Source organism: Primulina huaijiensis, chromosome 7 (assembly GCF_012295235.1).
Source record: "Primulina huaijiensis isolate GDHJ02 chromosome 7, ASM1229523v2, whole genome shotgun sequence".
In the NCBI taxonomy this organism is placed as follows: Eukaryota; Viridiplantae; Streptophyta; class Magnoliopsida; order Lamiales; family Gesneriaceae; genus Primulina; species Primulina huaijiensis.
In genome coordinates, this window is record NC_133312.1 from 908,555 (window position 1) to 923,878 (window position 15,324).

At 35.0% G+C, this 15,324-nt stretch overlaps 3 protein-coding genes and 1 long non-coding RNA gene across 6 annotated transcripts; 3 read left to right on the forward strand and 1 right to left on the reverse strand.

Annotated features, from left to right (window-relative positions):
* Positions 1-592: 592 nt before the first annotated feature.
* On the forward strand, positions 593-1,118 carry LOC140980565 (uncharacterized). The gene is made up of 2 exons (XR_012175986.1): positions 593-879; positions 994-1,118. It is a non-coding gene; the product is annotated as an uncharacterized lncRNA (long non-coding RNA).
* A 375-nt stretch (positions 1,119-1,493) lies between these two features.
* On the forward strand, positions 1,494-2,488 carry LOC140980558 (NDR1/HIN1-like protein 13). Its single transcript, XM_073446450.1, has one exon. It carries the CDS (start codon positions 1,555-1,557, stop codon positions 2,329-2,331), a length of 777 nt encoding a protein of 258 aa, XP_073302551.1. The 5' UTR covers positions 1,494-1,554; the 3' UTR covers positions 2,332-2,488.
* Positions 2,489-4,146: 1,658 nt separating this feature from the next.
* Positions 4,147-7,813, reverse strand: LOC140980546 (protein FAR1-RELATED SEQUENCE 4). 3 transcript variants are annotated; one of them, XR_012175966.1, is made up of 4 exons: positions 5,300-7,811; positions 5,166-5,222; positions 4,449-4,635; positions 4,147-4,339 (listed from the first exon to the last, which is right to left on the reverse strand). XR_012175966.1 is itself a non-coding variant. In XM_073446429.1 (3 exons), exons 1-3 carry the CDS (start codon positions 7,376-7,378, stop codon positions 4,510-4,512), a joined length of 2,262 nt encoding a protein of 753 aa, XP_073302530.1. In that variant the 5' UTR covers positions 7,379-7,811; the 3' UTR covers positions 4,147-4,509. The 3 variants fall into 3 exon arrangements, 2 of the variants coding, with proteins under 2 accessions (XP_073302530.1, XP_073302532.1); XM_073446429.1 differs by having other exon boundaries at positions 4,147-4,635; XM_073446431.1 differs by lacking the exon at positions 4,147-4,339 and having other exon boundaries at positions 4,468-4,638; positions 5,300-7,813.
* A 2,200-nt stretch (positions 7,814-10,013) lies between these two features.
* On the forward strand, positions 10,014-13,748 carry LOC140980556 (uncharacterized). Its single transcript, XM_073446448.1, has 10 exons — positions 10,014-10,482; positions 10,573-10,667; positions 10,878-10,945; positions 11,031-11,074; positions 11,187-11,264; positions 11,352-11,505; positions 12,315-12,467; positions 12,575-12,685; positions 13,137-13,202; positions 13,337-13,748. The coding sequence occupies exons 1-10, from the start codon at positions 10,190-10,192 to the stop codon at positions 13,433-13,435; spliced, it is 1,161 nt and encodes a 386-aa protein (XP_073302549.1). The 5' UTR covers positions 10,014-10,189; the 3' UTR covers positions 13,436-13,748.
* Positions 13,749-15,324: the final 1,576 nt, after the last annotated feature.

A 15,324-nucleotide genomic window follows, 5' to 3' on the forward strand; every position in this document is an offset into this window, starting at 1 on the left:
CAATTATTTACTTTAATTTGTCTCTTGTATCCAAATTCCTAAATCCATGCATTATCATTTATGAATGTTTAATCTCTTTTTTTAAAAACTTATGTGTTTCCGCTTCATATGATTAATGAATAAAATTATGGCTGGAAAATAGATTACCAAAAACAATACATAGTAGAGACATAAAAGCGAGACGTCGATGTTGCGGAAATAAGAAGTAGAAGAAAAGATGAACATGATTTAGAGTATAACTTATAAAGAAGGATTTTGATAACAAAATTTTTTTGAATACATAGGAGAACGATTAAATATTGTAGGAAGATACGAAAGCACAGTGTATGGAGCATGGTGGGAATGTGGAAAAAATTAGGATTTTGGGTTAGGTTAGTTGGGCTTTAGAATGCCAGGGCAAATTTGGAAAAATTAGGATTAGATTTCTAATTGAAGGTTAATTATCAAAGATTAAGTTAAAGAAGGTCAAAAATCAAAAGAAAATGAGAAAGAAGGTTGTATATCTAATAGTCTCTTCTAGGTAGTCATGAAGTATGGAAAGTCGAACAAGCCGACCAGTGCTCAGAGGGAGTCAGGCTCGCAGATAAGAACTCGGGTAGTAAGAGTTTGGGTAATATAGCTAGTAGGTAGTGGTCTACATTATGTCCTCTTAAATGTGTAGACATACAAGAGCTCGAACACTTTTCATCTGAAATCCAGTATATCAAGGCAGAAAACAACCCGACTCGGTGTGATTGTTCATCGCACCCAATTCACCTGATCGTCATTATATGTATACATATTTTTATTACAATTTGGAAGGAGATTTTTGTTATTTTCAGGTTTCAAACCCGTCGCCTCTGCCAAGTGGGAAGAAGAATATGTCACTGAGAGCAGAAGGTCCATGGAAGCACATCCATATTTGTGTATCCTTTTGAATTTTTTTGGTTCTTTCTGAAATATATTTTTGATAAAAATAATAATAGTAATTAGAAGAAGAATGTGAGGGACCAGATATAGAAGAATGTAGATTGGGATCGGAGCTGGTATGGAATGGCGATCGCTCTCACACGCACGCGGCTAACAACCACGCAACCACATACCAAAGATTCCAATAATAAATGTAATTATTTATTCAATTTGGTGAGCTGGAACCATCTTTTTAGGTTAAAAATCAATCACAATTCACAAGTCTATTTCACACACACACACACACCGCGTAGGCCTGCATAATTAAGAGCAACAACTAGATTTTTTGTCATTAATTTTTTTTATAAAGATTAAAGAACATCAATACAAAAAATTTACTATTTAAATTATTCAGACAATGGAGATTTGATTGATGTCAGAGAAATTTATGTAAAGTTGATATGAATTTTTTTTAATAATTTATTGGTAATGCAATATATAATTTTGAAGTAAAAACTTTAGCGTATTATAGGCAGTGGTTAAGCAGTTCTCTCTCTCTCTATATATACGTATAACCTATATATATATATATATATATACTTCCATGCATTAAATGTATGCCTAATCAATCAAAGAACCGAAAATAACAGAGCTAGCACAACTCAGATGGCGGAGAGAGTTTATCCATCTGCAAAACCACCAGCAAACGGCACTGCTGCCGCCACTACAACCAACAGCGCTGCACCCGCTGCATTCCCGGCGAATAAAGCTCAGCTCTATAACGCGACGCGCCCAGCCTACCACCCTCAGCCTCCGCCACGCCGGAGCAAACGGCGCGTGTGCTGCGTTTGCTGCCTCTGGACCACAGTAGTCATCCTAATCTTGATCCTCCTAGCTGGAATAGCCGGCGTCGTATTCTACGTGATCTACCGACCCCACCGACCCTCCTTCTCCGTCACATCTCTCCAGCTCTCCAAATTTAACCTCACCGACACAACCTTAACATCCGCCTTCAACTTTACCCTCGTTGCTCGTAACCCTAACAAGAAGATCACCTTCTTCTACGATGCGATAGCGGTGGAAATATTCTCCGGAGACATCGCAATAGGCTCTGGATCTTTCCCGGCTTTCACTCACGGAACCGAAAATACGACGACTCTGAGAACAGTCGTCTCGAGTTCGGCAGCTCCGATTCCCGACGGGACCGATATCTCGCCGTTGAAATCCAGCTTGAAGAACAAGAATGTACCGCTGAAAATTCAACTGGATTCAAAGGTGAAGGTGAAAGTCGGGAAAATGAACACTAAAAAGCTGAAAATCAGGGTCGTTTGCGACGGAATCAAGATTACTCCTCCTTCAGGCAATTCTACTGCCTCCGCGACGACTTCGAAAGTGAAATGCAAAGTGGATCCGAGAATCAAGATCATCAAGTGGACAGTTTGATCGAAATTCATGTCGAAGGTGTTATGATTTTTTTTACTTTGAAAATTTTACTTCTCGTGGATTTGATTTGATTTGATTCTTTTTAAATTTGGTATATGATTTCCATCAGGAGCAAATTAGGGTTTAATTTTAATATATAATACATATATTTTGCATAGTTTCACTGTGATTCTATAGATTTTTAATTTGAAATTAGTCTTTCTTATTGTAATATATATTTGAGATTTGTGAATTTTGATAACCAAAAAGTCTTCTTTGATGATGTTTGGTTCAAAAAATTTCTAAAATGTAGAGAAACGCACTGCCTCAAGTTCTTGACTTTTTTTGTGTAGAAAGTCTGGCTGGTAATTATTATTACATTTACCTAAAAGTTGACCTGGAGTATTGAATTTAATGATTTTACTTAGAGAGATATTTGATCCTAGAAAATGACACACATTGATTTTTGTTCGTAAAAAAACCTATAATCTCTAATTAATTCATTAATAATATTTAGCAAGTGTTAACTTCAATTTGGGAGGTGGGAGTATCAAGTGGTAGGAATTCAATGGAATAATTAGGTAGGAGGTTGCAAGCTTGGGATGGTGCTGCGTCGGTGATAAATGGGAAGGCCACAATAATTGATAATAATGAATATATATATATCATTATTGGAAGGCATATATATATATATATATATATAATGTTGGTTTGGTCGTTTGCTCGGGGGACCTACCCACCAAATAATTCAACATTTAATTACAAAATTTGGCCAAAAAAAATAAATTTTTAAAGAAGCGTGACATGTGAACAACCTCAAATTGTCAGATATTATTATTGCAAAAATTAGAATTATTCTTATGGAACATGGTTGAATCATACATCTGATGGATAAGCAGTGGCACAATAATTGACGGTAAATTAATTTTTTTAGAATAATTGATTGGACACTGCCATTAATTTGTTTTTTTTATAAAAAAAATTTTAAAACTAAATTATCTTTTTGAAACGAAAGCACATAGAAACAACATAGATAAACCGCTTACAAACTTTGAAATTTAAGGATTTCACGAGTCATTTAATGGAATGGAGGATTGGGCAACATGTATTTGCTTTAAATGAAAGGATACGGTCACTTCAAATAATTCATAAAACAATAGTTTTAAAAAGATAAAAAAATCATTCCTTCAAAAAAAAAAAAAATCATAACATTTTTGCTATGAAAGGATCTGGGTTGCGAAAGCTGTCCTGTGGTTGGATTCACGACTACTTTAATCGCGATTTATATAAAATCTTGCAATCTCCAAACTTGTCTAGGTCATTACATTTATTCTACGCTTATAAAATATAATAAATTCAACAAGAACCACCATTTATAAACACATTTTTTTGCCAACTAGTAACAAATAATGATTGAAGTGCTTAGCTTATGCTACAACTGAGTAATTTTTATCATATCTCAACATCATTAAATTACGTTGATATATGATATTTAGTGAAAACTGACATCATATATGGATTATCCAAAGACCAACATTTCACTGAATCATTATGGAGAAACTTTTCAGGTGTGTTGTAAAAATATTTTTCCCAGACCAAAATATGGTGCAAAGATTTCCATCCATAATCGCAATTTATCGCACACCCCAGACCCACATGTAGAAAATGAGATATATTGGCATTATTTTGAACCGTACACATTTTGTGAAAACGATTAATAATTCTCTAAGAAATGATTATTAAATTCATTAGAGAAAATTGAAGGACCCATTTTTTTAAAAAACAATTGCAATTCGAAGTTCTGTTTTGTGCTGATAGTACACCAGATCGGTGAGATAACTCGTAAAATGCATATTTATTGAAGATCGAATATTTATTGCCTAGCAATAGCATATACATTACTAAAATTTACAGCTCAAGTTCACAAAGAATCGAAGAAACAACTAGACATTGCATCCGTACCTTGGATTGACACTAAATTCACAGGTGTTCTTGTTTCTGCAGTAGTTTTGTGCACAAAATCAACTGGCTGCGTGAATACAAATAAGCAGTGTAAAAACTGTTCGGATATCAGCTACGACATCGCATTAGAGATGGAATTTCACAAAAGTATGTCAATCAAAGAAGTTAAAAAATACCGGTGGGCAACAAGATTCATCCCAAGCAAATTCAAGATTCTAGTATTAGACTAAGGCGCGTTTAACTTTGTTCCTCCAACATCTCCCCGAGCATCTCCACGCCACGTTTGGACATTTCACCACCTTTTAGCAGTGTTGTGAGAAATCTCGGGTACATTGTAGGATAATCAATCCCACCGGCCATATCCTACTTGAAGAAAATAAAAAATCAACCTTCAGCGCGCAAAGTTCAAGATGTGAATTTGACACGCGGTAAGGTAACATGTGGAATTGCAAAGGCTTTCAAGGAACATGGGAAACAGAACGGCACTTAAAAGTCTATAATAATAATTTAATCAACAATCCCAGGCATAGAAGCCACCTGAACTAGGTTAAGGACCTGTTGCTTAAAATATAGAAGAGATAGGTATTTGTTTCAAGATCATAAGCTTCCTTGCATATTCTTGTAAAACTGTAAAGTAAACAGGAAAGCTAAACTGATTTCAGTAGCATATAATTAACAAACAAAAGGGATCACAGATAAAATGTCAAATATAACAGAGATCAGACTAAGAATATAAAGAAACGGTGATTCAAGCATGCAAACAAAATAAGCAAAGGAGAAACTATTATCATATTCCAACAACGAGCAGCTGACGAAATTAAGGCAAACATTTATTTGCCTTGTAACTGGAAGCAGAGATGTAAAAGCGTAATTAGGATGTGAAAGGAACCAACCATGTTTTGGAAACCAACTTGTGCCCCAACACTAGTAATTGGTGGCTCGAGGGGCACCTGATGCATAGACGTACACAATTATCAGTTTTCTTCAAAACCAAGTAACATATCACCAATGGTAAAAAATACCGAACCTTTCCTTTTTTATTCGAGATTCCGTCGTCGTCGTAGTTCACTCTCTTGGAACCCTTGTTCATATTGTTTGCTTTACTTTTAGGGACTTGCTCACCACCAGTGACAGTGTTATCATGGTTCATTCCTGAAGCATCTTGTGCAGCACGAGCCACAGCACGAGTCACAGCACGAGTCACGGAGGAGCTCGGTCTCAAATCGCCCTCGGAAGGGTTATTCGAATTTGCACATTGCTTCAAAGCCTCTTGTATAGCACCAACAGCATTAATATAACTATCCTGAGATAATGACCCTTCTTCACCTAATATTATAGCTCGTCGACACAGGTCATTGTAACGCCGAACCTTAGCTTGCACCTCGTCTAATTTCTCACTAAGGGGAATTTTGCTCGTAGCAGCATTTGTCCACCGTTGCAGTATGTATTTAGATGGTAAACTGAATACACCAGACATTTGGAGAACTACAATAGCATGTCTACAAAGGTAACCTTTATATTCATATGAATGACAAGAACAGTAAATGTCCAAATTTAGTTCATTCCACACCACCAAAAATTCTTGATTACTTTCAAAGTCTTTCACACCATATGTAATGGTAGAACCATCTTCCCTTTCTTTCTTAAGATGGCATGCTGCTGCTCCAAGAACCTCCATTTGGAACTTCTTGAATATCTCGTGAGTATAAACATGTAACATTTGTTTCTCAAATGGTGACGGTGATTTTAGCTCTGGTGTTTCATGCCATGCATCAAAGTTCGCTTTGGCCTCCTCTTCGTACCTGTCTTCAAGAATTGATTTATATCTTCCTATCAGATCCCTCAAAGAAGTTTCCCCATTAATATATCTATCAAAGAAAGCATTCAAGCTTTCAGATCTTGAAGCTGCAGAAAACCCAGCAAAAGAAACGTCCTTTAAAAAGATAGGCACCCAGTGTTTTCGGTCAACGTACAATGACTGAATCCACTCGTCATCTCGAAGATTGAATCTGTCAATCAGTTTCCACCATCTCTTCTCAAATTGTTCTTCACTCCAAGATCTGTATATGCATTTCTTGAGCTTTTCCAAGAAAGTATCATGCCAGATGCTAAGATAATCTAGCTGTCTAGGAATCTTTTCTAGTACATGCCACACATGGAAAAAAAGCCGAGTCTCAGGAAAGACCATAGAGACTGCAGCTTTGATTGTCTCGCGTTGGTCAGTGAGCATAATCTTAGGACCTCGTCCCCCCATCGCCAAACACCAGGTTTTCATCAACCAAACATATGTGTACACCGTCTCATCGGCCATCAATGCACATCCTAGTAACGTGGGCTGTATATGATTGTTCACCCCTACAAAAATAGCCAAAGGAATCTTGTACTTGCTCGCATAATATGTCGTGTCGAATGATACAACATCGCCAAAATATGTGAAATCTTCAACGCCTTTGGCATCAACCCAAAACACATTTCTCAGCCGATGCTCTTCATTGAAGTCAAAAGAATGAAAAAATTTTGGATTCTCCTCGTGCATTTGCGCGCAAAACTCAAGTACAACCTGAGAGCCGCCGTCTTCTAAACTCAAACATCTGCCCCTGTCATGCTGATTCCGAATCAAATTCTCTAAAGAAGTCCCGGAAAACTGATAAGCGCCAAACTGTTTCGACATGGAAGCCGTCACTTTTTTCTTCCTAGCTTTAGAATCAACAATAACAGAATCTGTATTCCTATGGCTCCGAAAGAAATGTGCTTGATCCGGTAAAAGCTCGTGGTTATGCTCTTTAACAAAACTATGAATATACCACTTCCCATTCGGCTTCCGCTTCACGTGCATACTAGCTTTACAACCTATTTTCGGTGAGGGCCTTGGATTAATAGCTTCATCGGATTGTTGTTTATTCCCATATCTAATGCAAGAAAATTTAGCGTCGATAAATTCTTTAGACGCTCTTGAGCGACGACTACTCAATTTGGCAGTACCAAAGCCAACTGATTTTGCATATTCTTTATAGTATTCATAAGCCCCCTCGTGAGTATCAAATTCCATATCATCCCGAGGATCTAAATTTGAATTTTCCAACACAATACCGCAACTAGAATCCATTTTCAACAGAATTAAAACAAAACAAAGAAAAAAACAAGAACCAGCAGGAACACCCGTTCCGTGCTAAGCAAAATCAAAGCATCGGAATATCATCGTAGGACCAAAAAATTGAACTAGTGAGCGATAATCTATAAAAACAAAATAAAAAAAATTAAGCTTAAGAACCGTAGACCCAATGGAACGATACCTTCAATCGGCGTCAATTTTCTTGTTAAGGAGCTTCTAATCTAAGGGTTTTTCAAGAAACCCACTAATTATAAGAGCAAAGCAAACAAAACCAAACTCGAAGGTTGAAAATGCAGGAAATAAAAGACAAGGGAGTGCGATTTTGAGGGAGTGATGGCTCGCAGTGAGAATACACGGTGGGCTACGGGAAGAGTCGCGTCACAATTCTGAAATTCGATCCCTCTTCTGCCCAGTTGTCCAATTTGTTAATTCAAACTAAAGTCGCGATTCAACTTTAATGGCTTCAAATTTTAGTGCGACATTAGTTTCGACAAGTGTAATACCTAAAATAGTTTTCATATGACATAAGATTTAGTAAGAATATATTGTTTACAAAACGTACTCTATAAAATTAATATGTATTATAATTAAACGCGTGAAATGACATTTTTCATCTCAAATTTCAATTTTAACATGATATCATAACTCAAACTCATCGTTGATATTCACTATGAGTCGTAGCTATATACATGAACTGAATAATCTTCCTCTTAAGCTAGCTTTCAAGATAAAGAGAAACTTCAATATTAACGATATGTGTTGATTTACTTGTACGTGTTGGACGATAACAACGAATTGACCATATATGAAACAAATATGTTTTCTCGAAATTATCATGTATCCTATTCACTTAACACTGAATATTTAGAAAACAAAAATTCACGAAATTTTAAACCTTTTTTTTAAAAAAAATAAAAATTTGTAGCATGGTGAGTCGGTGACAGACCATATTTATGCTATATTTACATATAATTATATTATTACTAAAGTGTACGAAAATTTATTTAAATTTGAAATGGGTCGATGATGGTCATAGGGGTGTCAAAATGTAACACGACCCGTCAACTCGACACGACACAACACGAAAAAAATCAGGTGGGGTTTTTCGGGTTCGAGTTGGGTGGGTTCGAGTTAGTGCTGGGTTAGACGGGTTTCGGGTTGGGTCGCGTGTTGACCCGAATTTTTTTGTTGTTGAAAATATTACTTATATTTTTATATATTATATGTTTGAACAAAATTTATTGTATATTTATATGTTAAATTTTCATCATTTAATATTTATTTTGTATATTTTTTAACAATTATTTATTTGATTTAGTAAATATACTTTTAATTTTATACCATTAAACTTTCAAATTTAAATCGTAAATTTTGTTATTATGTGTTTAAATTAAAATATTATTATAATTTTTTATTTTTTTGAATTTTTTTCATTAATTTTTTTAAAAAAATTAAAAAAATAAATAAATTTCGGGTTAGGTGGGTTGATTCGGGTTAGACGGGTTCGTGTTCGAGTTGGAGGTTTTCGGGTTGCTTCGGGTTCGGGTTGAAAAAAATTCGCGTGTTAACCCGAAACCCGACCCGATTGACACCCCTAAATTGATGGCCTCAACCAACCCACCTGCTCGCACATTAATAAACTAGCCTAACACTTACATTTGTACATAAAGACTCGTAAAGATGCGTGCAAATGCATTTTGTTCTATCAAAATCAATAAAAACTTTCACCATTTTTACGTTGAATTCGATATCTAGAAAATCATATACTCTCTAAACAGAATAAATTCAAATTCTGTTTGATAAATATATAATATATTTATTCCCGATCTGATTTATATTTAATTTAAATATATCTAGACTATATAATATAATATTATAAAGCTTCATACCATTAGAATATTTAATTTATATGACTTATTACATAAAATTTTTTCAATTTTACACAAATATTTTATATAAACAAAATTTTATTTTTTATACTTAATAATACTTTTGACACATCTAATCAATCTTTATCTATATTTTTCTCAACTAATTTTTATATATTTGATAAATAACTTTTATAAGTATTTAATTGTCATTTAAATAAAGGAAATCATATTTAAAACAATTATCTGAAAATAAACTTACACCCACACATATCACTTAGGAACTTTCCAACTAACGTATTAATCTGCAAATAACGTTAATAAGATGAACCAAATCGAACAAATATTATGTGACAAACTCGTTCGAAAAAATATTGACAGGAGAATCAAACTCATTATCATACCCGGACAAAAAGATTTGCCAAGAGAATCAAACTCGTTATCATGCTTTGCCAAATCAAATAAATTTTTAGAGACAACAACTAAATTTATATTATATATATGTGGCGTGGCGCGTGTGTTTTGTATATAATAAATATAATACATACATACATATATATATATATATATAATTTATTTATAGTCTCAGCGTAAGTGAAATCATGGCCAAGTGATTTTATGTTAAATCGAAAGTTTTATTTTTGACGTGTTTATATAAAATGATAAAGAAAAAATATTAATAAACTCTAATTTTTTGTTTTCAATTGACAAAATAGTTGATTATCTTATAAAAAAAAAGAATCGAAAAATCTACTTCCAGAGGTAAAGCAAAATGCTAGTGTAACAGGCACTCTTTTTAACCGTTCTCTATCCATTTTTTCAGACCCTCGTTTTCCGCACCCCCTCTCTCCTTTCAGTTTTCATTTGAATTTCAATCACATTGCTCCCATCCTTCGTTATCCTACCCGATTCTTCTCCGTTAACATACTTCCCATCAATGAACAAGAACCAGCTGCCACCTGGGTTGGTGTCCAATCTCCAGGACGTACTCTCCAACCGGAAAAAAGCGAGCGGGAACGATGATGAAAATGAATCGTCGGAGCCCAGTAACCTTGGCGATGATTCGGCTAATCCATCTTCTTCTGGTAATGGAGGCGATCATGATGATGGGTCAAAGCCTGTCATATTGCTCACCAACAGCGATGGTGTTGAATCCCCGGGTCTTCGCTCTTTGATGGATTCCCTTGTTCGTGTGGGATTGTACAGTGTTCATGTTTGCGCTCCGCAGTCGTAATTCACCTTTTCTTCTGAAATTTGGACGTGTTTCTGTTTTTCTTTTTTGGGTCAATTGCTGATTTTCTGGTGGTGATGGGTTTCCAGGGACAAATCTACGTCAGGGCATGCCTTGTCCTCGAAGGATACACTCGAGGTGGCGTCGGCTGAAGTTAATGGTGCCGTTGCTTATGAAATTTCTGGTATAATCGTGTCTTTCTTTTTGACATTTGCAATTAATGCATGAGTTTAATTTGAACTGGATGGACACTGTAGGGGTATCTTAGCGTCGTAGTGGAAATTATTAATGGATTGAATGTAAAGGAATTATTTGAGCCCGTTGACAGTTGATTATGGGATCCTATTTGAATGAATTAATGTGGAGTAAATGCCGTGCTTTGTGCAACGTTCAGGGACTCCTGCGGATTGTGTATCATTAGCGCTATCTGGTGCACTATTTTCATGGTCCAAGCCTCTGTTGGTCTGTATATGTTTCATGCTTTTGTCTATCGAGATCTTGTTATTATAGTGCTGTTCTCATGTTCTTTATATTTATTCACATTTAGGTGATAAGTGGCATTAACAAAGGCTCCAGCTGTGGTCACCGCGTGTATGTTTTTGTATTTTATGTTGCATATGGTTTTTGTAATGATGAGTTTAATCTTGGAGTTTTAATTGATTTATGGAACTAATCTCTAAGGATGATTCAACAAAATGTATAGGTTTCATTCTGGTGTTGTTGCTGGAGCTAGGGAGGCAATAATGAATGATGTTCCGTCCATTTCAATATCCCTTAACTGGTATGTTGATTGCCCTTTTCTCTACTTCTCAACTATGTTATATAAGTATGGATGTATCTGATGAGTTGGCTGTGAGATTTGTGGCAGGAAAAACGATGTGAGTCAAGAAAATGACTTCATGGATGCGGTCTCTGTATGCTTACCGATAATAAATGCAGCAATCCGAGACATAGAGAAGGGGGTTTTTGTTAAAGGTTTCTCATTGAGCTTGGAAATCCCAACATCGCCGCTTGAAAACAAGGTCTGTTTCTATGACATCATTCAGTGCAGTGGTTCTCTACTGGCTGAACCATTTCTGTTGTGTGATGGTAGCATTCAGCGCAGTGGTTCTATACTTGCAGAACTATTTATTATTTTTCGAAGATAGAATTGAATGCTAACAAGATAACTATTGTTGCAAATATTGTGTAGTTCAGATTGTTTGTCGTTTTGTCCTTCTCGTGTAAGACCGAAATAGACTGACATTAGTGGAAATCCACTCATGTTTCCTTATTTGAGTTTGAGATTGCATTTTTTAGTTGGCTCAAAGCTCGAAGAACGAATAATTTCAGGTTTGAGTTTGGCTCTAATTAGGGTTTTAATTTTACCGTAATTCGTTTAGTTAGAAATAGATCATTGAGCTCTTTGCTCATATACATTTATACTTATAAATACTGAAGCCCTCTTCATTTCGACTTTGGCTCAAAGCTCGATTCGATTTTGATAATTTTGAATATGAATTGGATAATATTTTAGCCAGCTAAAAAATATTGTGAGTCACTTCTATTTTTTTGCCCATAGTTTTTTAACACTCTATTAATCTCTTGATTCCTGGAATCTAAGCTATCGTGTCACTCAAGACAAGATTTGATACTGTGACACCATGTGTAGCTACTTTGCATGCACAATCATATAGGCCATAGCGACTTTAATGAATTGATAATTGAAAGTTTACTATGCAGTAAAGAAGAGTTAGCTTCTTGCTCAGTATTGAAGAAAGATAATTGAGTCCCATTAACTTTGATACATTCGAACTTTTGAATCATTTGACCGAGGACAATTTTTTCACAGGGATTCAAGGTTACAAAGAGAAGTTTTTCGAGGTCTACTCTTAGCTGGAAAGCCATTTCAGCCACCAGGAGTCAGGCTGCTTCGCGCTTCATGGGCGGTCCACCAGGTCTTGGCTTGCAGTTTGCACAGCTCGGTCGTGATGCTTCTGCTGCTGTAAGTATCTTTTTATGGGAGTTTTTCACTATATATATACATCTGACATTAAGTGTGTTTGTTCTCAGGGCATTGGTTCAAATTTTTTCTTTATATTCTTTTTTCAGGGTGCTGCTCGCCGTTTGACCACCCAAAAAAAGAATCTTGAGGTTGTTGAATCAGTTGGTGCTGCAGGGAAATCTGATTCTAAAAGGACAGTGAAATATTTTCAGCTAGAGGTACTTCTTACATTTTGTTTGGTTTCCAGTTTAATATGAATCTTCTTGCTGTTTGGTGGTTCAGTGGGGGTTGCTTATGTAATTCTTACCATATCATAATAAAAAGGGTTGTGAATCCATATGTAAATAGAATTTGATAGCAAGATACCCAAAGGAAAACTTGAATCAGAGTCCCAACTCTTTTAAAGATTCTGTTTCATTGTTGTGTTGTCTACGGATGAATCTAAGTGTGACCATAATTTTAGAATTAAGGAGCAATTGGTCCTTCATCTAGTTTTACGAGATTGGTATTCTTCATTACCCCTTGAAAGTCTGCTAATGAGAACATTTGTTCAGTGCTTGCATTATAATTCTCTGGTTGTAGTTCACCAATGACTTACATGGTATATTTGTAATGCTTTGGGGCATCAAATGGTTTTTATTCTGCTAAATAACCTGGTAATATCTTCAGATGCATGAAAAGCAGCTGCAAGAAGAAAGCGAGGATATAGATTTCAAAGCAGTTGAAAATGGTTTTGTAAGTATAACATAGTACATCCGTGGTATTGTACTCATATTTCTTACATGCATTAACTTGTTTTGGATTCTGTGGTGACTGGTGATATTTACGGGTCCTAATGGTGTGCGATCTGTACTTGCATCTTGGAACAGGTTGTGGTGACTCCATTTACTGTTTCGACACATTCAGATTCAGACACCTTAACCACTGCTTCGGACTGGATTTATTCAGCTCTTCAAGCTGGACAATAAGAAAAACCTTTGAATTTGAAGTCATACGTGTGATTCCGTACATCTGAAACTATGGTGTCTCAGTGAGCTCTCATTGCATGTATTTTGTCAACCGTGAGGTCTCGTTTATTTATTTTTCCAATTCTGCAGCTACTTCGATTCTTGATCTTTCAACATTTTTCTGCAGCAAACGCTGCTACCTTGTGTTACTCGGTGTTTGTGGGAAATAGCAAAATTTTAGACATCTTGTGTGGAGTTATCTGTTACAGAGATGTTTTTAGGTTGTTTTGGCACTTCGCCTTACTTTTCTCGAAAAGTTGGATGTTTTCTGATATATTTATTATTTTTTTGGTGAACATTTTTAGGCTTCTTACTTTCAGTGATTATATAGAATGCTTGTAGTGGGAAGATTTCATCGATCAAGTGGCCTATAAAAATAAAAATTTGTTCTGAGATATGACACCAGCTTCTTCTCGTTTTTTCATTACCTTTTAATGTCACTCAGATGATTTTAAGATTGATTGTTAGAGCGCATGTGGGTTGCTATATTTTTCCATGAATAGTGTGATACCAATAATTGTTCTGTCTTTGAATGACAATTTCAATCCATCGACCTAATTTCATTTAGTACATGATAGGCGGGGCTTCCTTCTGCCGTAGGTCTGTCACTTCATATATATTAGGAACACATTCGTTGCTTTTATATATCAGAATATAAAAATGATATCTATCTTCAAAATTAGAAAATGGCGGTTGTAATTTGAAATTAATCGCCCCAGATAGATAATTCATTTACTGTAACAACCTTTGCTCAATAAAACATAATAGATTGCAACGGACATCTTTAAAATTTTGAGATGAAACCTCGTTTGACTATTAATTTTTTCAAGATTTATCATAGAGACGATGATGTTCGGAAAAATCAGGGTAGAGGTAGTGTCAATTTTCAAGATTTATCATAGGAACGATGATGTTCTTCGGGGTAGAGGTAGTGTCAATTTCCCGAGCTGGGGAGTCTTCGTTTCTTTGTAGATTTTGCCCGAGGTAAGGTGACCGAGCTCCCAAAGATAGATCATGAGAGCAATTTATGCACATATTCAAACGAGGAACTAGTGAATGAGATGTTGAAATATTTTTTCATTATGATCACTTCGACGCTCAAGTAATCGGCAGAGAATATGCTTTGCCGACTCGCTACTCTCTTTTTCCATGTGGAGTGCCAGTTTGGTTAATGAAGTAAAACTCCATCGAAAGAAAATAATTTGCATCTTACTCACATTAGAAATAAGAATCATACACCTCCAGCCAAATAAACTACTACATATACGTCCAATAATTTTAATGAGGGTATCGAGCTGAATAAAAACAAAATAAAATAAAATTTTTTGAGAAGATTTATAATTAAAAAAGAACATTATACCATATCTCATTTTCGAATTGTTGTTGGATAAGTAAATTTGAGTTTTCTTGGGTTGTTTTTAAATTTTAGGGGTGAAAGAAGCACATCAATTTATCTACTAAAATGCTACTAATTATTTTATCAAATAATAATAAACAACTTTTAGATGAACATCACTTTGTGTACAAAATAAATAAACTCTTGTGAGACGATGTTTTGGGACAAATATTTTATTTTATTTGTACGTGAAAAAATATTATTTTTTATTATAAATATAAGTAGGGTCGACTTGTCTCATGGATAAAATTATGTAAGACTGTCTTACAAAATATTTATTAAAAAAATAAAAATAAATAATCTAGATCATTTCACAATAAATATATTAAAAATAAATAATAATAATAATAATAATAATAATAATAATAATAATAATAATAAAATGCTTCGTATTTGAGAATGGGGATGAAGTCTAGGTGGTCGAGGGTTTAATGGATTTAGTTTATTAAGGTTT